Below are 26,933 nucleotides of genomic sequence, written 5' to 3'. Positions count from 1 at the left end.
GCGAATGTTGGCCGCGTCTGCAGCCGCCATTCACTTCTTCATTATAGCCGTGATAGACTACGTAAATACTTATGTAGCCTATCATGGCTAACGCAGGGATTCCATTTGCGTCCCTGCAGAAGCCATGATAGGCTGCGTAAGTATTTACGTAGCCTATCATGGCAAAAAAAAGGAAACAGAAATGGCAGCGGCTATGGCGGCCGCCATTTGCGTTCCCTTTTTTTTTTGCCATGATAGCCTACATAAATATTTACGAAGCCTATTACAGCAAAAGAGAGAGGCGCAAATCGCGTAGTGGCCACCATTTGTGCCCATCTCTTTTGCCGTAATAGGCTACGTAAATATTTAAGTAGCCTATCACGGCCAAAAAAAAAAGGGAACACAAATGGCGGCCCCCGTAGTCGCCATTTGCGTTGGCTGTTTTGGGGTTTTTTTGCCGTGATAGGCTACGTAAATATTTACGTAGACTATCACGGCAAAATACAGGGACGCAAATGACGGCGGCTCCCACACCAGCCCTCTCTTCCAAAGACACAGCTAGCGCAATAACCGAACTCAGTCTTTTGCTGAAGTATATATACCCCCTTCTTCCACACTCCCTCCTCCTCCTGCACTCGCCCTCCCGCCTCCTCCTCCTCCTGCCCTTCCACATGAGCATTGAGAAGTTGCTACATTTTGAAGACAGCCTGTCTGGACTGTTCAGGCATTAAGTAGAGCTCCGAATATAAGAGGCAGAGGAAGCGCTTCGTGGGGGGGGGGCTTCACCCCAGGGCACCTCAGTACTGCTCTGACCCACCTTGTATCATGAGGCTTTTGCTCCAAAGCAGCCCACTTTGTCTTGTTATTCAGGCTTCGTAACAAGGCAGTCCACAGCCCTCCAAAAAGGGTTCCCTGCTCCTGCCATAGAGAACATAAGAACATAGGAAGCTGTTTCATACTTAGTCCATAGGTCCATCTAGCCCAGTACTGTTGACACTGACCGGCAGCAGCTGTCTGGGATTTAGGCAGGACTTTTCCAGCCCTACCTGGAAATGCCAGGGGTTGAACTTGGGACCTTCCACCTACAAAAGATGGCCTCTCCTACTGAGCTGTGTCACTTCCCCAAGAAATGTTACACCTCTGCTTTCCTCCTGAAGGTGCAATTACTCCATCACTAGAAAACAGTGGGCATGGTATTTCCGGGAACTTGAGAACATGAACATTGGAACCAGCCTTGCAAATAAGTCTACAGAAGTTACTAGCATCCCTGGCTATATGTATCTATAGTAGTTGTCTGTGGAATATCAACAGCTGGACAAGGACAAACTTCTTTTCCATTTACTAAAACCTTTGCTGCCTGCTTGGAGCAATTGTCACTCGCCACACATGGCCACCTTAAAGGCTGATTTGAAAATAGATGTGGATAGGATATCAATTTACAGATGTGGAAACCTATGTGATGGTCCTTATCTTTTTCTTTGTAATTCATGAACTGTGGGTGTCAGTGGAGTCTTTGAATCAATACCCATTTGTCATGATCAGAGTGTTGCTTTAATTTTCTTTATTTAAAACAGTTCTGCACTGCCCTTCCATTAGATTTTAACAGGCTGGTTTGCAACAACTTATAAAACACACAAAAAAACCCATAGTGCTTAGGCATTTAGGGCTGCCACTCCTCCATCCTGCCTATACAGTGTTCTTCACCAATATGACACTTGTGCAAGGCCTTGCTAGTAAAGCTGCACTGGTGTAGATTCACACCTGAATTTGTTGCACTGTTACAAAGCCTGGGTGTATTCCTACCCCCATGTAACACCACAGCTGGTGGTGCTTTATTACTGACTCCACATCACGAAGACTCCTATAACTTCTGGTGTAAGGTAAATGCATCATTCATTGTGAGGCACATTGATGTAGCAACCACTTCCAAAATCTGTAAAAGCATTAGTTTCTGGTGTTGCATCCATTGTATCTCTGAATCTGCTTACCTTTCATGACATCCAGTGTTTCACTTCTGTTAGCACAAGTTTGCACAATGTCTCAAAGTTGTGTGCTTAAGCTAAGGGCTTCTCCACACAGGGCTTTTATCCTGAGATGGAGTTTGGTTACTCACATAAGTTTGTGGGTCCTTTAATAGGGATGTCAGAGAATTTCTCCACGAATCTCGGGGAGGCCGAATGCCAGCGCATTCGGCCCCCCGAAATTGGTGGAGAAACAGTCTGCCCCCCGCCCCCCCCCAGGATGGGACTTACCTTGTGCGAATGTCCCTGGCAGTGGCGGTGGCTCCGGCGGCGGTTCGGCAGTGGTGCGGCGGCGGCTCCGGTGGCTGGTCTTCCGACCGGCTGCCGCCATTGCCATTTCCAAGTAAAACAACAACAAAACAAAACGTGATAGGCTACGTAAAGATTTACGTAGCCTATCATGGCTAGATTTTTAAAAAACACCGTGATAGGCTACATAAATGACAGCCGCCGCCATTTGCATTCCTGGCCAGCTGGGATTCACAGCGGGAGGGATGGGGCGCCTCCCCCCCGGCCAGAATTTCGGGGGGGGGGAGGGACAGAGTGCCTCCCCCCCACCATGAATCAACATTCGGGATCAGGTAAGTGACTTTCGTACAGCCCTACCTTTACATGATGTAGTCAACCTCCAGCACCTCTCTAGTGTTTTCGAAGCATTTTCCTGGCTTAATCAGCCTGGTTCCAATCAGCCTGAATTTGCATATGAAAAGAGGACGTGGTGCTATATGGTTGCATATGAAAAGAGGACGTGGTGCTAGTGGCTGTATAATGAAACATAGATCTTGCAGATAAATGGGGAAAAGGGGCGGGGAGGGAAGTTCATGTAAAGGGCTGATCTTAATCCTGCAAAGAGTCCGGAAGTAGAAGCCCCAGTAAAAGCACAGGACAAAAAGCCTCAGTGCGGAAAAGCCTTAAGACGGTGTTGTGCCAAGTGTTCTGCTAGCTGTTGCACCGCAGTTTGCAGAAGAGCACCACTGTCAGCATTTTTCTGCTGGTCTGCCTCTGGATCCAACCCATAACCTTTTTACAAATATCTTTCTACAAAGATGAACCACGTGTTTAGTATTTTACAGATAAATACATATTTATTTAAACTCAGGTACTAAAAAGGTAGACCTGCAAAGGAAAAGAATTAAGGAAAGAACTCAGATGCACTTAGATGAGTATGCTACAAAAGGACTACGCACTCTCTGTATAGCTATGAAGGTAATAATAAATTGTAGATAATTGAGAACACAATCTACTCAGCAGAGTAAGATACTATGCGTATTAGACTATGCGTATTAAAAATACTATGCGTATTTTTCCAAATTTAGGCTATAGCCCTGAGACACTGTCATGGACAGATTTCTACTGCATTTCCTACCAGGATTTGGGCAGCATCCCACCCCACCTGCTGCCTTTGGGAATGAAGTTTTAAAACGTTTCAGTGTTGGTGTGTTCCTTACCTCTGCCTCTAAAAGGTCCTGGGAACCTCAGCCTGATCAAGTGAGATTTCTGGTTTAGTAAAAAGTGAGGGTCACAACACTGATCAGCAGCCATGGAATATTCAAATGTACCTGGTTGTGATCTGTGTTCAAACCGCAGTTGAAAGCATGGGGTACTATTTAAAGACAAAGTCAGAGCCACCGTCTTCGACCACTTGATATTCCATCGCAACTGAGCTTCCCCATTCATCTCAAAGAAAGGGCAAGTTCTGCCCATACAAAGGGATGGTCAAATGGAGCTGCCCCCTTCACTGAAGTGAATGGGCAAATTGCACACACACTGAGTTCTATGTATATATTGGGACTCCCATATGTGGAAGCAGAGGTCTTAGGAAGTATCTTTAGCTATATTTTCACACCAGGAACATAACTGATAGTTTGAAGAGGTATTTTGTTGTTTTTTTAAGCAAAGAAGAGCAAGTTGCCCTGTTGTTTTAGGCTTTCAATAGGTGGCAATGGAGGATAATAGGTAACATTGCCTGAACTTTCCCCAGAATTTTGCTATCCCGATCCTGATTAATGTATGTTGCGCTGTATAGTTCTGTAACCAGCCCCTTGATAAGAGTCATAACTGTTGCGTCATATAAAATACTCTACTTCTAATTCTTGCAGTATCATTATCATTCTCTCTAAAACCCAACTCAGTGAAATGGGGCATCACAAAGGTAGTCATAAGGTAGTCATTTATTGCATATTTGGAGATCAGAAAACCAACAAGGACTTGTGTTCAATGCATTCCAGAAAAAATGTCAACAAGGGAGCTGGGGAGAGAGAGAAAAGGGGTGATCCTACTCTGGCTCTGTGCACCGCTGGCTTTGGCTTCACTCACTGCTGTCATACAGCTCCCAACAGATAACCCCCAAGAGAATGCATCTCTTGACAGAAAAAGGGTTCCCCACCCTTGGCTTATAGTGTCCTTGGGGGGTGAGGATTAGGATCAGGTAGATGTATGTTGTGAAGTTAAAAGTCTCCCCATCTTCCCCTCTATGGGAAGGATTCTGTTGGGAAGAAAGGAAAAAGGACATATTTTTCCTTTCCTACTCTCCATTAACCTCAACTCTGGTTAAATGGAATACTTTCTTGCAAGTTTGTTGCATCCACCACTGCACCTGAGTCCTTTAGCTTGGTATAGCACAGCATGAGAAGGTATTCAGAATGGTGTGAAAGGAAAAAGCCTGTCCTTTGCACCCCTGAAACCTCTGCTCCTTTAACTCCTCTGAACACTTCTCTTGCTCCCTTGATTTTACAGAAACACCAAATAATATGAATCCTGACCTATTACAAACTGCAAGCATTTAAAAAAACTCAGTAACTCAGATGATGGATAGATTGCTTCAATGATGGGAACTCATTTGTGATTTTTTAATGTATTATTTTGACCAGCATGTATTTTTGCTGATTTTGCAGGTGTTGAGCAATGAGGAATATGAAGAATGGTTAAAAGCACATTATTTAGCAGAAAGCAATATAGAAAACAGAGAAGAGATGCTCCTTGAGTCTGCAATGAGGCTTGAGAACAACCTAACATTGCTTGGTGAGTTGGAAAGAAAACTGATGTTTACTAAACACTGACAAATATAGGTGCAAATCTAAACAACATAATTTAATTTCCCAAACTAACAAGGCTCATCCCAAAATGTGTTTTTGCCATTTACAAGGTTCATTTTTTGATGGAAAGTAGAGGATTTTTAAATCTTTTTTTTTAATGAACAGTATAGAACTTAATCAGTGTTCTGAACTTGATAACCTACATCCCAGTTCATATCTTACATTTTGGCAACTGGCAAATTCTTAAAGAGATGGGAGTACCAGACCACCTTACCTGTCTCCTGAGAAACCTGTATGAGGGTCAAGAAGCAACGGTAAGAACTGGACATGGAACAACTGATTGGTTCAAAACTGGGAAAGGAATATGACAAGGCTGTATATGTTCGCCCTGCTTATTTAATTTATATGCAGAGCACATCATGAGAAATACCAGGTTGGATGAATCACAGGTCGGAATTAAGATTGCTGGGAGAATTATCAACAACCTCCGATATGCAGACGATACCACCCTAATGGCAGAAAGCAAAGAGGATCTAAAGAGCCTCTTGTTGAGGGTGAAAGTGGAGAGTGCAAAAGCTGGTTTGAAAGTCAACGTTAAAAAAAACAAAGATAATGGCATCTGGCCCCATCACTTTCTGGCATATAGAAGGGGAAGAAATGGAAGCAGTGACAGATTTTATTTTCTTGGGCTCCAACATCACCGCAGATGGTGACTGTAGCCATGAAATTAAAAGATGCTTGCTCCTTGGGACGAAAGCTATGGCCAACCTAGACAGCATAGTAAGAAGCAGAGACATCACCTTGCCGACAAAGGTCCGTCTAATCAAAGCTATGGCTTTCCCAGTAGTAATGTATGGCTGTGAGAGCTGGACTATAAGGAAGGCTGAGCGCCGAAGAATTGATGCTTTTGAACTGTGGTGCTGGAGAAGACTCTTACGAGTCCCCTGGACTGCAAGGAGGTCAAATCAGTCCATCCTAAAGGAAATCAACCCTGAGTGCTCATTGGAAGGACAGATACTGAAGCGGAAGCTCAAATATTTTGGCTACCTAATGCGAAGAGAAAACTCCCTGGAAAAGACCCTGATGCTGGGAAAGATTGAAGGCAAAAGGAGAAGGGGACAGCAGAGGATGAGATGGCTAGATAGCATCACCGATGCAATGAATATGAATTTGAGCACACTCCGGGAGAGAGCGGAGGACAGGAAGGCCTGGCGTACTATGGTCCATGGGATCACGAACAGTCGGACATGACTTCAACGACTGAACAAAAACAACAAAATTTTTATGTCGAAAGCATAGTATCAGTATGTTTGTTGCCAAACTCTCCTCCCCTTCCCTGGGCTTCTTGGGTGGGGGTGAAGTAGACACATGTGTGCATGAGGGAAAGGAGGAATCATAGTCTCACCAGCCTGCCCAGCCTCAGTCTGGTTTCAGAAGACAAGACAGGAGCCAGACAGAGCATTTCTATACCAGGCTAAAATCCCACAACTTTACTGGAGCTTCTGCTTCCAGCTTCCTTGTGGGATTATGATCTGCTCCTTTCCACGTGGTTTTCCCCCCTCTTTTTTCCTTTCTCAGCAAGTTCTGTATGTTTCATTACAAAGCTACTAGATGGCAAATATTACTAATACTGTAGTATTATTTGCAATAAAGCACCATTTCATCAGTACACCATAGATTTACTACGGTTCATAGTGGGAGGAGGGAAAATGCCGGACTTTCATCGTCATAAAAACCACACAATAAAGTCTGCAAAGAGCAGGAGGTGCCCTGGAGGATGACATCATCATGCATAGTGAACTTCAATGAATGACCAATCATGAGTGCATGATAAGTACTCAGGTAGAAGCTGCCAGATGGGACAGCACCAGTGAGATCTGCTATTAGTATATATCACAAGTGGGTAACCTTTTGTCTGTTGAGGTCTGCATTACCTCAGCTGAAACCTATTGGGGGTCTGCATTCCAGCAGGGGGTGGGGTTAAGGATGTGACTCTTACCTTTGTTCAGTACACAAAGGGAATAAAGGACATTTGCACCCTGGCATCTCATTCCCCAACTTGAGCACGATTCCCTCCATCAGCATTGTAACTGAGCGAGATGGTGTAAATAATATCAGTAACCCAGGACGGGGCTGGTGGTGGGATGTGACCTGGAGAAAGTCCAGAGATCTGGACTGAGAGGCCTGGAGGTCTGCATTTGGCCTACAGGCTGGAGGTTCCCCAGCTCTGGTATATCTGAGTTTGTATATTTTTGCAGCTGCTGTTCCATCTACATCACAAACCAAGCCAATGTGCCACCAAAGGCACTTTCAGACACCACAGACTCATCCTGGTTCCTTATGATTTGTTCATTTTTTCCTCAAACTCTTCTGGAAATGCTCTCACACTTAACATCTGTTGTTCAGCAGGGTTGTGAAATGGCACGTAAGTTGATGCCTAATCTTTTAAACCTCTTATATTAGGACAACGGTGGGAAAGATGTTGCCAGAACAAGGTAATTTTGACTTTGGGGCACTTCGTAGCCGCTCTGGATGCTATTTTCACTTTATTATTTATTTATAAATAAATACATGTATAATTTATTTATAAATGTGTTTGACATAATTGACCTGATTGTTGTCATAGGTGCCACTGGGATTGAAGATCGCTTGCAAGATGGTGTTCCTGAAAGCATAGAGGCACTCCGAAAAGCAGGGATTAGCATCTGGATGCTGACAGGTGACAAACGTGAGACAGCCATCAATATAGCATGTTCCTGTAAATTACTGGACCCAACTGACAAAGTCTTCGACCTCGTGGCTGATAGTCTGGTGCGTGTGACATTCGGTTTTTCCATAGCAGGATTTTGCTAAAAGAATGTGTATTGTGGTATGACTGAAGGGCTGAAGGTGTCAGACTTGGCCGTGGCTAGGAGACAGTCCTCGTTGCACCAGAAAACGCCAAGAACAAACTTGCCCACTGGGCCACTCCAGTTGCTTCAGGTTAATTTTGTACTTGAGGGAGGCTGCCACCCTCCGCATCCCACCCCGCTACTGCTGCCCTGTTTCTTTGTGACCAAAGCCTCTGTATTGGCCTGTTCAGTTGTGGGGCTGGGGCTGGATTAGGGATGTCAGAGAATTCCACCACGGATCTCGGTGAGGCCGAATGCCAGTGCATTCGGCCCCCCGAAATCCATGGTGGAATGGCCTGCCACCCCCCCCCCCCGTGGATCCCCCCCGAGAGGAGACTTACCTGGGGCGGATGTTCCAGACGGCAGCGGCTCTGGCGGCGGCGGCAGCTGGTCTTCCAACCGGCTGCCACCGCCGCCATTTGCAGTCTGGTCGCTTCTGGGTTTTTGTTTTTGTTTTTACATAGATGTGATAGGCTACGTAAAGACTTATGTAGCCTATCACGTCTGGGTTAAAAAAGAAACAAAAACCCGTATGCAAATGGCGGCGGCTATGGCCGCCGCCATTTGCGTTCCTTATTTTTGGCCGTCTTAGTCTACGTAAATATTTACGTAGACTAAGACGATGAAAATAAAGGGGAACGCAAATAGTGCCCGCTACGCTATTTGCGCTCCCCCTTATTTTCGCTATCTTAGTCTACGTAAATATTTACTTATGTAGCAGAAATCAGAGTCAGAGAGACCACGGAGTGAAGGAAAATGAGTACTTCTTTATTTAACGTGCGGGCTTAAGGCTGGAATCACTTCCAAAGAGCCAGAAGCCCCGAGGCATAGCCACACATTACTTTTATAGAGATGATGACACACAAGCGACCCTTTCTCCCACCCCCTCTCCTGTGGTTTTACAGTTGGTACAGTTGTTTATAGTACAGGAAATGGGCCACAGGACATTCTATCTTGAGAACAAGGATACAGTCTTGCAGTAAGCAAAAAGGCAAAATCATGACTGTGTTGTGCAATTCGGCTTGCTGACAGGGGAGGGGAAGTCTCTACATTGCTGTTCCTGCCAAACTATGCTAGCTCAGCAAGAACATGAGACCACTTAGTCTGACCCCCGACATGGCTGCTACATTCCCCCCTTAAATGCATAATTTTATTACAATTATAGCATTTCATTAACAAGTAGACATCTCGGTTGGCAAGGCATAACACAGGATTTTTATGGCAACTTTCTTATTTAATATCTTTGTTGAGCTATTAAAGCATAGTGGGCGGCTGTATTTGTGGCTGAGGCAATAAACAGATTGTTTAAGCAACGCATAAACCAGGGGATGCAGAGGCATAACAGTACCCCTACCACTGCTACTGGTAAAATCAGAACAAATAATGCTTTGAGCCAGCTGAGATCTGTAAGCCAAGAGGTCAACCAGTCGAGCCAATTATGTTGCTCTATTTTGATGTCAGCGACTATTTGGTGCAGTTTGTTGATCTGTTCATCTACAGCATTGCCATTATCAGTTAAGTTAAAGCAACAGAGCTTTTGGTGTGTCTCACAACCCAAATGATGAAGAAGGAAGAGGTAATCTATACCAGCTCTATTTTCTAGAACTGCACCTCTTAGATCACGCAACTTCTTTATTTAATAATGACAATGCTCGTGAGGTGGCATTTATACTTTTGGCCAAGCTGCACGCTAACCGGTTGATTTTCAGACCATCAGCCAAGGCTAAACCTGGAACACCAACTAGTGACATCGCTAAGGCCAATTTTTCTGAGTCAGAGTATAGCTGCACATGACTATTACAATCTTCAGTCAGTTGCAGTGCTCGAGGCTGCCGTTGACGGATTTTTTTAGGCCACGGGGGAAGGAATGGCACTAGGCAACTGAGGCAACATGGTTGGTTATCGGACAAGTTGGCAGGAATAAATGACCAAGTGTGGGAACCACATGTCTAAAACTATCCATGAGGCAAAAGTATGTGGGCCTCATTAAAAGATATATTTTGAATTTCATTACAGTAGAAGGGGGGGACCAGGGATGGCTTTACATTTTCCGGAAGATTTTTGACAATTGGGCATTCGCGCACATGTAGCATTTGTCCCAGCAACAATGGGGGTGCGTAAATTCTGTAGGGGGTAGGATCTTTGCAACCACGCCCCAATCAGCATTTTGGGAGTAAAAACTTACACTATAAACTCTTAACATGGTATCTTTTTGAATTCTTTCAGGATGGTTACAGACAGGTATTAGACGTGCTAATAAGCCTGTTTGCAGGTATATCTATTGGTAAGCAAAAATACTTTATCCCAGTGATGTTAGCTAAGTGAAGCCAGTAATTATCAGCAAATTGCTGGGACAAACTACCTTCTCCAGGGGCAGGCCCCCCTTTTTTACATCTTATTAGGGAAACACAATACAGCACTACTAACACTACAACACTCATGTTTGATCTTTTTTGGGATCTGACCGTACGCCGGACAGCTATTCACCTGGCTAGCTGCAGCAGGGTCTAGTCCCCTTCTTCAATTCTCCAGGTGCAGGTCTGACCGTACGCTGGGTGGACAGTCTCCAGGTGTGCCCACAGTAAGGTCTAGCCTGAGTCTTCTTACTGCCTTTTCAGAATGATTTTTAAAGGATTTTTAGGATGTCTGTTTACAGTCCATTCCCCTCCTTTTGCTCTCCTGACTCGTGTTTAATGTACACGAGTTCATAGCTGTGGGGGTGGAAAGTATAACAGTTTTTGGTCCTCTCCATCTGGGAGTCAAAGGGTCATTTTTCCCTCTTTAACTCATACTTTATCTCCTGGTTGGAAAGGATGAATCTCTGTAATGGGAATTGGGGCTTATTTTCTAAGACAAAGTGACGCTGGGCTTGAAGAACTTTGCCCAGTGTTTAGACTTCTTGTTTAAGGCTAACGTTTGCTTGCTCTTGATGCTGCTCCAGTGTCAATTATGAAGTCAATGTCATGGCCCCTCACAGTGGCAGTGAGTAGGGGCTTCCCGGGGCTGAGATTAAGGGGCCCCGGTCTGTCTTATTTAAGACTTTTGGCTTTAGCCACTTTAATGAAGGGGGCTTCTTTATACATTTTTATAGACCCCTGCTTTCCAGTTCGGTTGCTAACTAAGCTGTCTCCTCCCTCACCCGTTCTGGCCCCTTTGGTTTTCTCTTTCATGTATTTGATTTATTTCATTTGGGCATTTACGCCACCAATGTCCATCTTGTCCGCACTGGGCACACTGGTTTTTTCTTAAGAATCTTCTGCCTCTGCCGGGTCTTTTTTATTTCTTCGTCTATGTTTTCTTGGGCCTCTGGGTCGAGGGGGGCATACTGGCGATAGGCATTTAAAAGACGCTCCAAGTACGCTTTGGGGGCTTCGGTGGCACCTTGCAGCACTTTAGACACTTTGGTTATATTAACTGACTTTTTCATACTTGCTCTCATGGCTTCTAACAGCAGGGTTTGATACTGGGTGAGGCGCTTTAGCCCCGCTTGTGTGTTGGGAGAGAGAAACCTCTCTCCCTCTCTTGCTTTTTCTCTCTTTTGCTGATCTGCCTGTATTGCAGATCATGTTTCAAACTTTTTATATAAAACTTTCCGCTCTATGCACCAGCCTTGTCTTTTTGCAAGTTAAACTCACTTACTTAAACTTTTCTGCCCTACACTAGTCCCAATGACGCACATTTGGGATAGGCTCTTCTTCTCCTTCTAGTTACATTTTCTTATCTTAAAGAACTATTACATTATTGTGGCTACTTTATACACTGGTAATAAGCTCTAGGCATAATCAGCTGCTTCCAATTTACCCTGGGGCAACTATGGCCACGCTTTTTCTTTATAAATGTTTTCTCTCTTTGCTTCTTGCCTCCTTTTTCTTCTTTTTTTTCTTCTCTGTCTGCCACTTTTTCGATTTCTCTGTCTTTTTCTACTTGTCAACCTTTGGGAACCACACTCAGTATCATTTGGAGTTGCAACTAACAGTAAAAACATCTGCAAATATCACATATATTTTATGATATCTAAGAAATCATAAAATATACACAACAAACTTTTTTTTGCAATTTAACACAATGAATGGAAAACACTTTTTGCATGGGTAAGGCATGATGGAGCAGATCCAGCAATTATACTGCTCTTCTGGCTGAAAGCTCAGGGCCCATTAAAATCAAGGGACGGGCATACTCACACACGCAAAGAATTTTAGGTCACCATTTTTGCATCGGCGACTCTATGCTGCCTGAGTTCTGGCAGAAGGAAATCTAAAAGTTATAGATCAAACTTAGCCTGCTGTACACTGAGCTGACTACAAACACAGACACACGGTCTACAGCAATGAGAGTTCAAGTTTATGAAAAGCTTCACAGCACTGTCCATAGAAAGTCTTTGACAATTCAAAATTTTAGTCCAAATTTTAGAGTGTCTCTAAAAAGCCCAGATGATGGAGCCAAACAGAGAAGGCTCTGGGCAATGAAGATGAGATGTTTCCAGCAAAGGCTCCCCACTTTTGCATCAGTTTAAAAAAGGGGAAGTGTGGCCCTACACCCCTTCTGACAGACAAGGGCCTTTAACTTTTTAGCAAGGCCTCTGTCTAAACAGAGCGGCACAGCTCAGCTCTCTAGCCGTGACGCTTTAACCTGGGCAACTCCTCTGTAAATTTTATTTTACTTCCGTCAGGTTCTCACAGACATCTTTTCTAGCTTCTCTGCCTGCCAAGGCCAGACCAGCTAGGGAGTTGGGTGACTCCCCCTGGCTCTGAGAACGCTGACGGAGATAAGCTCATACAGACTTTGACATTTTAAAAACTTACTCTTTTTTCTCTTTCCTTTAATCTGGTACACGAAAGCAAAGTGCAGAAACTCAGGACACTGGGTGGGTGATGGGCGTCGCCTTATACTTGCATTTTTTTCAGGCAGCCATTAATCTTCTTTGGGGAGGTGGTGGGGTGATTTGCAGGACTTCAAAGGCAAGCTTCCCAGTTTGTTTGTATTTGTAAATCCCAAGCTTAAAACAGGACACGATGAGGTACAGGGCAGCCAAATCTTTGCTTTGGCACGGGCAACAAATAATTCAGGTTAGCTTTCTTCGCTGGGGTCTCAAACAGGAAAACAGTCTTAATTTAAAGTTGTAACATCACTGACAGCGTCAGCCAGCCAGCTACACAGATTTCACTGTTTTTCAAGACAGTTACTCCAATATCTTCTTTTCTTCTCATCAGGTTGGGTCTCCCAGCTTACACAGTTTATTGCAGCTTCCAGGAGCATGGTAGTAGCGTAATTTTGGCTTGGCCAGGAACATGCTGTCTGGTTTCTCGGTCTCTTCAGCACACACACTCAGGCAGTTTAACACTGGACACTCAAATCAGTGAGATTTCTTCATTGCAGGGAATCCCATGGCAAAAGCTTAATGGTTACACTCTTCAGAAATCATATAGCTGATGGTCTACAGGCTCTATGAAATTCTAGGACAGTTCAAAGCTAAACACGGCTACCTTGACAGAGATCTTCATCATGGTCTCTCCGCTTCATTCTGCCTTGGGACCGTCCTATGGGCATGGCACACTTTCCACTCGAAGAGGGGTCTAGCCTGTGCTCTGGGGGCTGATTCTTCACTTTTATTTCATTTTGCGCCTTCATCTTCTGGGTCTTCATTTTCAGTTTCCATTTCTTACGGATTTCATCTCAATTAGGCGAGGTGATGATGTTGCACAACTCAGAATGTTGTGGGCAATTCTCCTGCTGCCCTCCCGGCGCACTAGGCTAACGGTTACTTCTTCGGCCTCACACTCCCACGCTTCGTCAAAAGCCAGGCTGTCTTGCAACATTTCTCTGATTAACAGCCTCAGATCTTGTTCTTTTTTTTTCTCTCAGCTTGACCTTGAGCTTTTTTGCTATTCCCTCTCTCTATTCTGAATCCTTTTTAAAAAATCTTTTTCCTTTTTTTTTTAACATACATCTCAAGGGGGTGCAAGTCTTGCTTCCCCCACCTCCCATAGCCTCTCTCCTAAGATAAAGACAGACACAAGGAGAGAAAGGGGATTGGTCAGTGAGTAAGGGGTCTCACTGGCCGACACAAAAGGAATTTCACACCATGCACTTTGCTACTGGCCTGGGCACCCGGACGGTCAACGGTATGCATCAGAAACCGCAGTAGCCACTCACACCATCATCAATCTCTCCACTGCATTCATATGTCCCTGCCACCTACTTTTCCCACTTTTCACTAGAGCGGAAAGCGGCTTCCCCAGCTTCCTCAGCTTCCTGCTGAGTACTGGCCGCGCTGAGTACTGGCGCCCGCTCGGGGGTATGATCAGGCCCCCCTTCTACCCGCAAGGAGTAGGTTCTTTTTGTATACGTATACCAACACTGACCTTCTTCATAAGGCGGGGCCCTCTTTTTTTCTGCCCAGTGGCCTTTCTCCCTAAAGGCAGGGCCCACTTTTACTCCATACTTGCCTTACTCCTGAAGGCTTCCAATGTGGGTTTCAACTCAATTGCAGCTGCGATACAGGCAGGGCTCAAGTTCCTTCCTCCGCTTCCCAAGGTTCTCTTGCTGCTCGCTGCCGTTTGGGCGATCCCGGCGCGGGCTCCCTCCCGTTTACCCGACAAAAAGGTCGGTGGCGCCAAGAAAGGGAGGTGTGCACCGAGCTCTCCCTCCCGGTGCGGCGATAAAGAGCAGGCAACTGCCACCTCTCTGTCTCAGAGCCTGCCACATCCGAGTCACGGCACCATTTATGTAGCAGAAATCAGAGTCAGAGAGACCACGGAGTGAAGGAAAATGAGTACTTCTTTATTTAACGTGCGGGCTTAAGGCTGGAATCACTTCCAAAGAGCCAGAAGCCCCGAGGCATAGCCACACATTACTTTTATAGAGATGATGACACACAAGCAACCCTTTCTCCCACCCCCTCTCCTGTGGTTTTACAGTTGGTACAGTTGTTTATAGTACAGGAAATGGGCCATAGGACATTCTATCTTGAGAACAAGGATACAGTCTTGCAGTAAGCAAAAAGGCAAAATCATGACTGTGTTGTGCAATTCGGCTTGCTGACAGGGGAGGGGAAGTCTCTACATTGATGTTCCTGCCAAACTATGCTAGCTCAGCAAGAACATGAGACCACTTAGTCTGACCCCCGACATGGCTGCTACACATAGACTAAGACAAAGAAAAGAAAGGGGAATGCAAATAGCGTAGTGGGCGCTATTTGCATTCCCCTTTGTTTTCTTCGTCTTATTTTACGTAAATATTGACATAGACTAAGACAGTGAAAAATAAGGAACGCAAATGGCGGCAGCCATAGCCGCCGCCATTTGCGTACGCGTTTTTGTTTTTTTTAACCCAGACGTGATAGGCTACGTAAGTCTTTACGTAGCCTCTCATGGCTGAATACAGGGACGCAAACGGCGGCAGCTACGGCAGCCGCCATTTGCATCCCTGCTAGCCAGCGGCTGGATGTCCGGCTGGCGGCTGCTGGCGGAGCCGGCCAGCGGCTCCGCAGAATCCCCACAGAGCAGAGCCGGCCGTCGAGGATTCCTGGGGGGAGGGACGGAGCGCCTCCCCCCCGTCGAGGATTCCAGGGGGAGGGACGGAGTGCCTCCCCCCCCCCAGCGGATGCCCCGACCGGAACAGGTAAGTGATTCGTACATCCCTAGGCTGGGGTCACTGTGCTTAAAAGAAACACCAACTCTGAATTTTTTGTAGGATGAACATTGTAAAGTAATATTTCACACATGCATATTACATTAGCAAAGTGGTTAATGAATGTGGCAGGTAGTGTAACATAGAGACCAAGAGTGAGAGTTGGAAAGTTCTTACTTCAGAACTGGTATCACCCATGAATGCACTTCAAAACTCTCAGTACCTTCCGTGCAATACAGGAGCACTAATACCTACCTACCTTGATGTCAAAGTTACTGACTTAATTACATGAAGTGCTTCGAATTCCCAAAACACTTTATCTCAATGTTCCCCAAGTTGGTGTCCTCCAGATGTCTTGTTGGACTACAACTCCCAGCACGCCCATCCAGCATGTCCATGATGGCACCAAGTTGGGGAAGAGGCTGTGCCATATAAATGCTTAAAATTGAATGTTCTGCACAACCGTCTTTCCCTAAGACAAACCCATGTGGCAGTTAATTATCTAAATGCAGTCCACCATTTCATTTGTTTCTCTGTCTTTGGTAAAAAGTTAACACACTTTAACATGTTGTTAAAATGCATTCAAGAGCTAGGTGCTAAATTATATCAGCCATGCAGATGGCAGGCTACAGAGCTTGGCTTTGGAAATTGGAAGAAATGTAATTTTTGTTGTTCTTTGTCATATCTTCCTACAACTTTGCTTGATTACCATTAATGTGCTAAGAATTATTTCATTAAAATGGCATTACATGTAGCATTCCAGAAAATTAATCTACTTACATTTTCCAATGAAGCAAAATATTAAGTGTTTTTGTGGTCTCTGGAAATGTTCAGTAAAAGAAATTGTGTTAAAAGGAGAAGCCAATTCCTTTTTATATGCCAATTATGCCCTCTGGTGGAAATATTTTTTATTAATATTATCTTATTCTAATCATAGCCATGATGGTTAAAGATTGTTTTAAAAAACAGGGGATGAAAATATAAGTGTTTTGTTTTTTTCCTTTTTAAAAAAGGATTCAAAGGAATATTGTAAGATGGCAAGAACAGTTATTTTGTTGATCAGAAATTCAGGTCTTTGTTTACCCAGACAAGTCACTTGTAGACTGATGAATCAATGAAGTGACACACACAAATCAGCTAGACAGTGTAATGTTTCTTTTAAATATTCTTCCATAGCAACATTTTAATTAGAATTTTAGAAAAACTGTCCCCTCGCTGAAAATGCAGACCCATTATACCAGATTTTGAAGTACAAACTCTTGCAGACATTATGCTATGAGTCACTGGGCCTGTTCAGACGTCACCCTAAACCATCATGGGTCGCATTCTGAAGTGACCCATGATGGGTTAGTGTGTCGTGGGTGGTAAGCCCCCCCATGATAGGGAGAAAACCACCCTGGTTACGCACCTCTGCTGTGGGGGTAAGGGGCCCTGGGTTGGGTTAACATCACATGTGGCAGGAGGATCATCAATAACTCCAGCTGCTGTGTTGGAAAAAAGTGACAACCATGGAGAAAGCTGCCTAGAGTGTGGCCAGACTCTAGGCATTGCAGCAGGACTCTGTGGTTGCCATCACATAGCAACGGATGGAGCAGCTGCCTTTGCATATTGATGGATGAAGTGGCTGCCATGGCCTGATTTGTGCAGTGATGGCTGCTGCAATAAGCAGCAGCAGCAGCGATGGGAGGATTGGCATTTACCCACAGAGCGGGGATGGGTAAGTAAACCATGGTGTGCCATGTAGTTTCTGGTTGTGTGGGGGGCTTGGCCGTCATGGTTATCTTATCCCTCCCCATGCCATAGGTACCCTACTCAGTACTCACCCTCCCTCCCTGGACATGTGAATAGGCTCAAAGACTGGGTTCACACAACACGCTAACCCCACTCAGTGGTTGAGTGTGGGTTGTTTTGAACCATGGGTTGTTCAACCGTGGGTTAGCATTTGTCTGAACCCAGGACATTTTCTGCTTGTTAACCACATGTGTTGGATGTTAACCACCCTGAAGAACCCCAACCCTCCCCCCCGAAGAACCCAACAACAAACCATGAGCCTCTTTATACACAACGCTAACCCATAGTAGGTCGCGTTCTGGAGTGACCCACAAGGGGTCAGCATGTCATGTGGAAGGTGAAATCCCCACCCACAATAGGTAATGTACCCAGTCTGGGTACTCTGCAGTGAGGGTAAGGGGCCCCGTGGTGGCTTACCATGAGGTGTGGTGGGTGCTCCATCAGTAAAATCAGGTGCTCTTGTTAAATGTGGCCATCCATAGAGATGGCTGGGTAGAGCACTGGGAACTTTTAGTAACGCTCTACTCATTTCGGGTGTTCTTCACGGTAGAGATTGCCGCATGCTGGACATAGATAGCAGCCACTGCAACCCCATTCCAGCCATGGTGGTGGCCAGAATGCACAGCTGCCATGGTGGTGGGATGACAAGGGACCCACGCTGTGACACATGGTTCCGTGGTTGTGTGTTGGGCACGTGCATCTTAGTTCCCTTACCCCTCACCATAGCCTCCCTTACTCACCCTCCCCTAGGTCATCTGACCATGGGTTCTCAAGGTGGCTTGCTCAAGAAAAATAAGCCATGCTGCATGGTTAACAAGCCACCCTGTAGAAAATGTACTGGTTTCAGACAACATGCTGGGCCTGTTCAGACAGTCATGGGGGTCGGGGGGAGGTTAGTAGAACCATGGAGTGGGGAGGGGTAGGAAAACCACAATGTACACTCTCCCCACATGATTGTGGGACCACACAGGTTCCCCTCTGCTATCATATACCACTCCCACTATCCATGGTCCTACCATCATCCTCCCCCTGCTGCAGCCACATATCCCAGTGACCACCACAGCAGGAATGGGATCCAGTGTGTGGCGATCTCTACCATCAAGATCTCCTGCACTACCTAGAGCATCATGGAAAGTTCTGGGCACTCTAGGCAGCCGTCTGTATGGCCGCATGATTTTATCAACCCACCCCAGGGCTTTGAACCCACTCTGCAGAGAGTGGGTTCTGAGGGTGGGAAGTGGACCTACCATAAGCTGGGGAAACACTCCCCACATGACATGCTAACCCCTCATGAGTTGCTCCAAAATTCCGATCCATGGTGGGTTAGCGTGTTGTGTGAACCCAGCCACTGTGTATTACTAGCACGCAACCTTCTGTATAGCTCCTATGCATTTCAGAGGGGCATGTATCAGTCAGCTCCCAGAAAGTCCCCATATTCTTTTGCAGATCCCATTTATTTCACTGGAGTTATGCAAGTGAGGCTACTGGTGCTTTGTGCCTTTTATTAGTAGGTTTAAAAATCACACGCCCTATAGCTCTAGATATGCAGCATCATTTCATAATACAACTCCTTCTAAGAATCAGTTTAAAAAAACGTATTGGAAAAGATAATCTTTCACAGTGTTGCCTGCAGCTCTAGGTTTTTTCTTCAAAACTAACTAAAAGCTAAGAGCCAGTGTGGTGTAGTGGTGAGAGTGTTAGACTGGGAGCCGAGAGATCCAGGTTCTAGTCCCCACTCGGCCATGGAAGCTCACTGGGTGACTTTGGGCCAGTCACAGACTCTCAGCCCAACCCACCTCACAGGGTTGTTGTGAGAATAAAATGGAGAGGAGGAGGATAATGTAAGCCACCTTGGGGTCCTTGCAAGAGGAAAAAAGGTGGGATATAAATGCTATTAAATAAATAAATAAATAGCTAAGGCCATATTCACATGTGCACAGAGGGGTGTGGGTGGGTATGGGAACTATGGAGAGGGGAGGAGTAATGGAACCATTACAAATGGTACTGCCACACGAATGGGAACCAAGCAGCACCCCTTCATTCTGCTACCCACCCACCCTCTCCGTAGTTAGTGCACATACCTCTGCAAATGGGAACTACATGGACAGCGCACTAACCTTCCTTCAGCAGGTAGGTGGTGGGTGTGGGTACTCCGCCCATCGTGGTAGGGGGAAATCTCCCCCCACATGCCACACTGAAACACCATGGATTGCTTTTTTGAGTGATCCACAGTGGCTTAGCATGATGTCTGAACAGGGCCTAAATGTGTGGCTCATTTGATAAACATTTCACACAGCCCATGCCCACGTGACAGCTGATCTGGAGGTCATGATAAACAATGGTTTATTATGACAGGAACAAGCCACAGTAAGCCTTGGTCTCATGCACTCCCCTCTTCTTCTCTAGCACAGCTGTGAGAAGGAAACTGGAAGCTTTCCCTTCCATTTTAGAATAACTACAGCTTGTCACTTAGTCCAAACTTGACAAACTATAGTTAAATTAACCATGACAAACTGTGGTTAATCTAACTAGTTTGTTTGAAACCATTCCAACTTCAATCCATAGTTTATGAAGCTGGTTTGTTTTCACTAACCATACTCAAGATTAACCACAATTTAGGTTTTGACATAATGTTACATTGTGGTTAATAAAAAATGAAAGCGAAAACGTACGATCTCCTTCTCACAGCTGCACTAGAAGAGGAGAAGAAAAGGGGAGTGCATGAGACCAAGGGAGGAGGGGGCGGAAGGAGTATGCCAGCTCAAGGCCCTCTGTCACTTGGTCATATCACAATAAAATCATGGTTTATTGTGACAGCCAAACCAGATCACACTGATGTTGACTTTTCCCCTTATAGCCTCATAAACCTTTTGTAGAGCATTATTTTTATGTCGAAAGTTAAAAGTGCCACATCATTCTGTTAAACACACGCAACACCTGTATACCTGACAGACCATAACATTCATCTAGATGCGGCCTTACATGCGATGTTGTAATGATGTTGTAATCCCCTTCATGGATCACTGCCTTGTTGTGGCGAAAGGGCTTGTGTAACTCAATGAAGCCATAAGCTATGCCATGCAGGGCCACCCAAGACGGACAGGTCATGGTGGAGAGTTCTGACAAAATGTGGTCCGCTGGAGAAGGAAATGGCAACCCACTCCAGTATTCTTGCCAAGAAAACCCCATGGAACGTATCACAAGGCTAAAAGATATGATACCGGAAGATGAGCCCCTCAGGTCAGAAGGTGTCCAATATACTACTGGGGAAGAGCAGAGGGAATTTCCAAGTAGCACCAGAAAGAGTGAAGCGGCTGGGCCAAAGCCGAAAGGACACTCAGCTGTGGATGTGTCTGGTGGTGAAAAGAAAGTCCGATGCTGTAAAGAACAATATTGTTTAGGAACCTGGAATGTAAGATCAATGAATCAAAGTAAGCTGGAGGTGGTCAAACATGAGATGGCAAGATTGAACATCGACATCTTGGGAATCAGCGAACTAAAATGGACAGGCATGGGCGAATTTAATTCAGGTGACCATTATATCTACTACTGTGGGCAAGAATCCCTTAGAAGAAATGGAGTAGCACTCATAGTCAACAAAAGGGTGGGAAAAGCAGTACTGAGGTACAATCTCAAAAACGATAGAATGATCTCAGTACGAATCCAAGGCAAACCATTCAACATCACAGTAATTCAAGTCTATGCCCCAACCACTGAGGCCGAAGAAGCTGAGGTCGATCGGTTCTATGAAGACCTACAACACCTTCTAGAACTAACACCAAAAAAAGATGTCCTCTTCATCATAGGGGATTGGAATGCTAAAGTAGGAAGTCAAGAAATCACCAGGATAACAGGCAAGCATGGCCTTGGTGTACAAAATGAAGCAGGACAAAGGCTAATAGAGTTTTGCCAAGAGAACACGCTGATCATAGCAAACACTCTTTTCCAACAGCACAAGAGAGGCGACTCTACACATGGACATCACCAGATGGTCAATATTGAAATCAGATTGATTATGTCCTTTGCAGCCAAAGATGGAGAAGCTCTATACAGTCAGTAAAAACAAGAGCTGGTGCTGACTGTGGCTCAGATCATGAGCTTCTTATTGCAAAATTTCGGCTTAAATTGAAGAACGTAGGGAAAACCACTAACCATTCAGGTATGACCTAAATCGTATCCCTGATGAATATACAGTGGAGGTGAGGAGTAGATTTAAGGGAATAGACCTGATAGACAGAGCGCCTGAGGAACTATGGACGGAGGTCTGTAACATTGTTCAGGAGGCAGCAACTCAATCCATCCCAAAGAAAAAGAAATGCAAGAAAGCCAAGTGGCTGTCTGATGAAGCTTCACAAGTATCTAAGGAAAGAAGGGAAGCGAAAAGCAAGGGAGAAAGGGGAAGATATATCCAACTGAATGCAGAGTTCCAGAGAACAGCAAGGAGAGACAAGAAGGTCTTCTTAAATGAACCATGCAAAGAAATCGAGGAAAACAACAGACTGGGAAAGACTAGAGATCTTTTCAAGAAAATCGGAGATATCAAGGGAACGTTTTGTGCAAAGACGGCTATGATAAAGGACAAAGAAGGCAGGGACCTAACAGAAGTAGATGAGATTAAGAAGAGGTGGAAAGAATACACAGAAGAACTATACAGGAAATATCTTCATGTCCCTGATAGCCATGATAGTGCGGCCACTGAACTTGATCCGGACATCCTAGAGAGTGAAGTCAAGTGGGCCTTAGGAAGCATTACTAACAACAAAGCTAGTGGAGATGACAGTCTTCCAGCTGAGCTATTTAAAATCCTAAAAGATGATGCTGTTCAAGTGCTGCACTCAATATGCCAACACATTTGGAACATTCAACAGTGGCCACAAGACTGGAAAAGGTCAGGTTACATTCCAATTCCAAAGAAGGGCAATGCCAAAGAGTGTTCAAACTACCGCACAATTGCGCTCATTTCACATGCCAGCAAGGTTATGCTCAAAATCCTACAAGCAGCTAGGCTTCAGCAGCATGTGAACCAAGAACTACTGGAAGTACAAGTGGGGTTTCAAAGAGGCAGAGGAACTAGAGATCAAATCGCCAATATTCGCTGGATCATGGAGAAAGCAAGAGAATTCCAGAAAAACGTCTATTTCTGCTTCATTGACTATGCTAAAGCCTTTGATTGTGTGGATCACAACAAACTTTGGCAAATTCTAAAAGAGATGGGACTACCAGACCACCTTACCTGTCTCCTGAGAAACCTGTACAAGGGTCAAGAAGCAACGGTAAGAACCGGACATGGAACAACCGATTGGTCCAAAATTGGGAAAGGAGTATGACAAGGCTGCATATTGTTGCCCTGCTTATTTAATTTATATGCAGAGTACATCATGAGAAACTCCGGGTTGGATGAATCACAGGTCGGAATTAAGATTGCCAGGAGAATTATCAACAACCTCCGATACGCAGACGATACCACCCTAATGGCAGAAAGCGAAGAGGATCTAAAGAGCCTGTTGTTGAGGGTAAAAGTGGAGAGTGCAAAAGCTGGTTTGAAACTCAACATTAAAAAAACGAAGATCATGGCATCTGGCCCCATCACTTCCTGGCATATAGAAGGGGAAGAAATGGAAGCAGTGACAGATTTTACTTTCTTGGGCTTCAAGATCACCACAGACAGTGACTGTAGCCATGAAATTAAAAGACGCTTGCTCCTTGGGAGGAAAGCTATGACACACCTAGACAGCATGATAAGAAGCAGAGACTTCACCTTGCCGACAAAGATTCGTATAATCAAAGCTATGGTTTTCCCAGTAGTAATGTATGGCTGTGAGAGCTGGAGTATAAGGAAGGCTGAGCACCAGAGAATTGATGCTTTCGAACTGTGGTGCTGGAGAAGACTCTTACGAGTCCCCTGGACTGCAAGGAGGTCAAATCAGTCCATCCTAAAGGAAATCAACCCTGACTGCTCATTGAAAGGACAGATACTGTAGCTGAAGCTCAAATATTTTGGCCACCTAATGCAAAGAGAAAAGTCACTGGAAAAGACCCTGATGCTGGGAAAGATTGAAGGCAAAAGGAGAAGGGGACAGCAGAGGATGAGATGGCTAGATAGCATCACCGATGCAATGAATATGAACTTGAGCACGCTCTGGGAGAGAGCGGAGGACAGGAAGGCCTGGCATGCTATGGTCCATGGGGTCACGAAGAGTCGGACACGACTTAACGACTGAACAACAACAACAAAATTTTTATGTCGAAAGTTAAAAGTGCCACATCATTCTGTTAAACACCCACAACACCTGTACACCTGACAGACCATAACATTCATCTAGATGTGGCCTTACACATGATGTGCACTTGCAAGAAACCAAACCAAGATCAAACAATCATCTCACCAATGATCTCTTTGATTTTCCAATCAGGATGGCTGTGAAAAAATAATGGGCAGTGTTTTAGACAACATCAGGACAAATGCTCATTCCCGGGAAGCAGAAGGCACTGCTTCGGAAACCACCATTCCCCAGTTCAGCTCTGCACTCGTTATCGATGGACCAACTTTAGAATTTGCCTTGCATCAGAGTGTGCAGAGTAAGTTCCTGCAGCTCACTAGAGGTGTCCGAGCTGTCATCTGCTGCAGAGCAACACCACTGCAGAAGGGCCGACTAGTGAAGCTGGTGCGGAAGGAGCTGAAGGTGATGACACTGGCCATCGGTGAGTTGCTTCTTTCTCTGAAGGGGGTGGCATATATGCTATATTACCTTTGTGTTTCCTTTGAAGTATTTCATTAGTTTTTCCCTTCAAAAAGTATTGACATAAACCAGGGTGCTCTGGCAGACAGAAGGTTAACGGTAGAATACAGGGATTCCCAACCAGGACTTGGTTGATGAAAATCCTTGCTGCTTCGTAGAGTGAGCAAGAGAGAGAGAGAGAGAGAGAATGCTATGTAAACTGTATGCTATTTGGAGGCAAGGACCTGTCCTCCTCTCAGCCCTTTATGGTACCTGCAAAACACCATGTACATTGATGGTATAATATAACTAATGGATGAAGATTGCTCCAGCTCAAAGCAGGCATTTCTATCTGCTAGGCTTTTCCACTCAAGTCAAGAGTGGAGTTGCCCCCTTCCACTGAACTAGACAGGGAACCTTGCTTGTCTATGACCTCCATGTACATCAGGATGTTGCCAGGATTCTTATTCAGAATAACAACGGCCACATTCACATGTCATGTTAACCATGTTTAGTGCACTCAACATGCACAAGCCACAGCAAGCATCGGGCCCATGCAAGTCTCCCTCCTCTGCTCCTCTTGTACAGCTGAAAGGAAGAGTTCAAACACTTCTGCTTTTAGTTAACTACAGTTTGCCATTTTCTGTTAACCTGGACTTTGAAATTATGGGCCTGTTTGAAATTAACCAGAGTTAGTGTTGACTACAGTTTGTTGCTCCTGATGAAATGACAAAAAAAACAACCAAATGTAAAATCTTCTGAACTCTTCCTCCCAGCCCAAGATTCACTTTAGCTTGCTCCTGTCGGTAGAAGCTGAGGCTCATTGTGACTTCCAAACACTGCCAATCTTAGAGTGACCTCACATGCAATGTGGAACCACCACAGTAGGAATTGTGAATTCATCACACTTCCTCTATCCAAGTTCCTCTCAAGTTCAAATGCAAAGAAGGTAGAGGAGGTTCGCATATCCAGCCCATGGTTACACACAATTGGGACACGGATGGAAAGCAGAAGCATGCTTCATTTGCATTTCCATATAACGTGTGAAGTCACCCTTAGTTCCCCACCAAAGGAGTCGTAATCTACCTCACAGGCTTGTTCTTGGAACAAGCAGGATAAAGATTATGCAGCACTTTCTGCATTGGAAGATGGTGTCTCCTTACATCTGGCAGATGGCTAGTCCCATTTCATTCTTCCAGCACACTTTGCTTCTAGAGCAGGAATGCATAATGCAGCTATTAAAGCATGTTTTATGTGGGGATGTACGAAAGTGACTTACCTTTTTGCGGCATCTGTTCATGGGGGGGGAGGCATTCCGTCCCTCCCCCCGGAATCCTCAACAGGGGGGGAGGTGATCCGGTCCTCCCCCCTGGAATCCTCGACGGCCGGCTGTGTTCCGCTGCGGCTCCACAGAGCAGCTGGCCAGGCCCAGGCCATGGCCGCCCGCAGCCGGATTTCCGGCCGCGGAGGGCTCTGGGTAACAAGAACAACAACAAATGCATATGCAAATGGCGGCGGCTATGGCCGCTGCCATTTTCGTTCCTTATTTTTTGCCGTCTTAGTCTACGTCAATATTTACGTAGACTAAGACAAAGAAAAGAAAGGGGAATGCAAATAGCGTAGTGGGCGCTATTTGCATTCCCCTTTGTTTTCTTCATCTTAGTTTACGTAAATATTGATGTAGACTAAGACGGTGAAAAATAAGGAACGCAAATGGTGGTGGCCATAGCCGCCGCCATTTGCGTATGCGTTTTTTTAAAAAAAAAACCCAGACATGATAGGCTACGTAAGTCTTTACGTAGCCTATCTCTTCTATGGGGGGGGGGAAAGACACAGACTGTAAATGGCGGCGGCGGCAGCCATTCGAAAGACCAGCTGCTGCCACCACCGAAGCCGCCACTGGAGCCACCACTGTCCAGATCATCCGCCCCAGGTAAGTCTCGTCCCGGGGGGGATCCGCGGGGGGTGGGGGGGTGGCAGGCTGTTCCGTGATGGATTTCGGGGGATGTGCACATTTGTGCACAAAAATATGCACACCTTTTTATGCAAAAAGAAAAAAATTAAGCACTCTGTCCTGTTGCTTAAGTTTTTCAAATGTATGCATTTTTTAATGCATTTTGGGTTGCGCAAATCATATCACAAGCTCGGAAATCTACAGGCTTTGACCATTGATAGCATTTGGCTGTGTGTTCGGGTTAGGGAGCAAACTGAGTAAATGTAGTCAAAAATTAACTGAATCAAATTTCTCATAGATCCCTAGGTTTAACCCTTATTTGGAAAATTCCATTGTGAGGTAGTGATTTGCAGCAGAGAAAGGATGGGCAGGAAAACAGCCAAATACCCCCTTCCCTCCTCTCACCACTCTGTGCTCGGCCCTGCCCCCTTATTGTTCTCTGTGTACTAAGGTAATAAGGGCAGGGCTCAGTTCCATACACTGGCAAATAGCATCTCTTTAGACCTTTAACAGAGGAATAGAGGTGCAACCTTTGCTTTTCATTAAATTGGGTAATGGCAAATTTCTGGTTAGGTGATACTTCCTACTGTTCTGATGTCTGAGCTGTCAAGTTACCACTTTAAAAGGTTCAACGGATATTGGCATACTTTGACAATAATCCGAGGTTCCCTGTTTGATGACCAAACCAAATGTGATATTTTAAATGTGTCTTTGTGTTTAACATGCAGGTTTTAACAAAGTGTATCAGTGGAAGCGAGAGGTTGATAGTTATTGCCCAACGGAGGATTTCCTTCCAGTGCAAACTGCATCTTCACAGGAGGGATTTCCCTCAAGATGGCAGCAGGGGAGGAGAGAGTTAATTAAATTCTTTCCCCCTGCATGCACCCCCTCCCCTACATAGCCCAGTGCAAGAA

At 45.2% G+C, this 26,933-nt stretch overlaps 1 protein-coding gene across 1 annotated transcript in view; it reads left to right on the top strand.

Moving 5' to 3' along the window:
* LOC146344178 (phospholipid-transporting ATPase VD-like) overlaps positions 1 to 26,933 on the top strand; it is a 122,537-nt gene that overhangs the window by 75,996 nt on the left and 19,608 nt on the right. The window contains exons 19-22 of the mRNA XM_084859776.1: positions 3,100 to 3,206; positions 4,895 to 5,021; positions 7,662 to 7,846; positions 23,760 to 24,048. Coding sequence (XP_084715902.1) covers positions 3,100 to 3,206; positions 4,895 to 5,021; positions 7,662 to 7,846; positions 23,760 to 24,048 — 708 coding nt within the window. The remainder of the gene's footprint in view (positions 1 to 3,099; positions 3,207 to 4,894; positions 5,022 to 7,661; positions 7,847 to 23,759; positions 24,049 to 26,933) is intronic.

The sequence above is a fragment of the Heloderma suspectum genome, chromosome 5 (genome assembly GCF_057233095.1).
Source record: "Heloderma suspectum isolate Gila_16-S chromosome 5, 16-S_ref, whole genome shotgun sequence".
NCBI classification, from domain to species: Eukaryota; Metazoa; Chordata; class Lepidosauria; order Squamata; family Helodermatidae; genus Heloderma; species Heloderma suspectum.
This window is presented reverse-complemented; position numbering and strand designations above follow the sequence as displayed.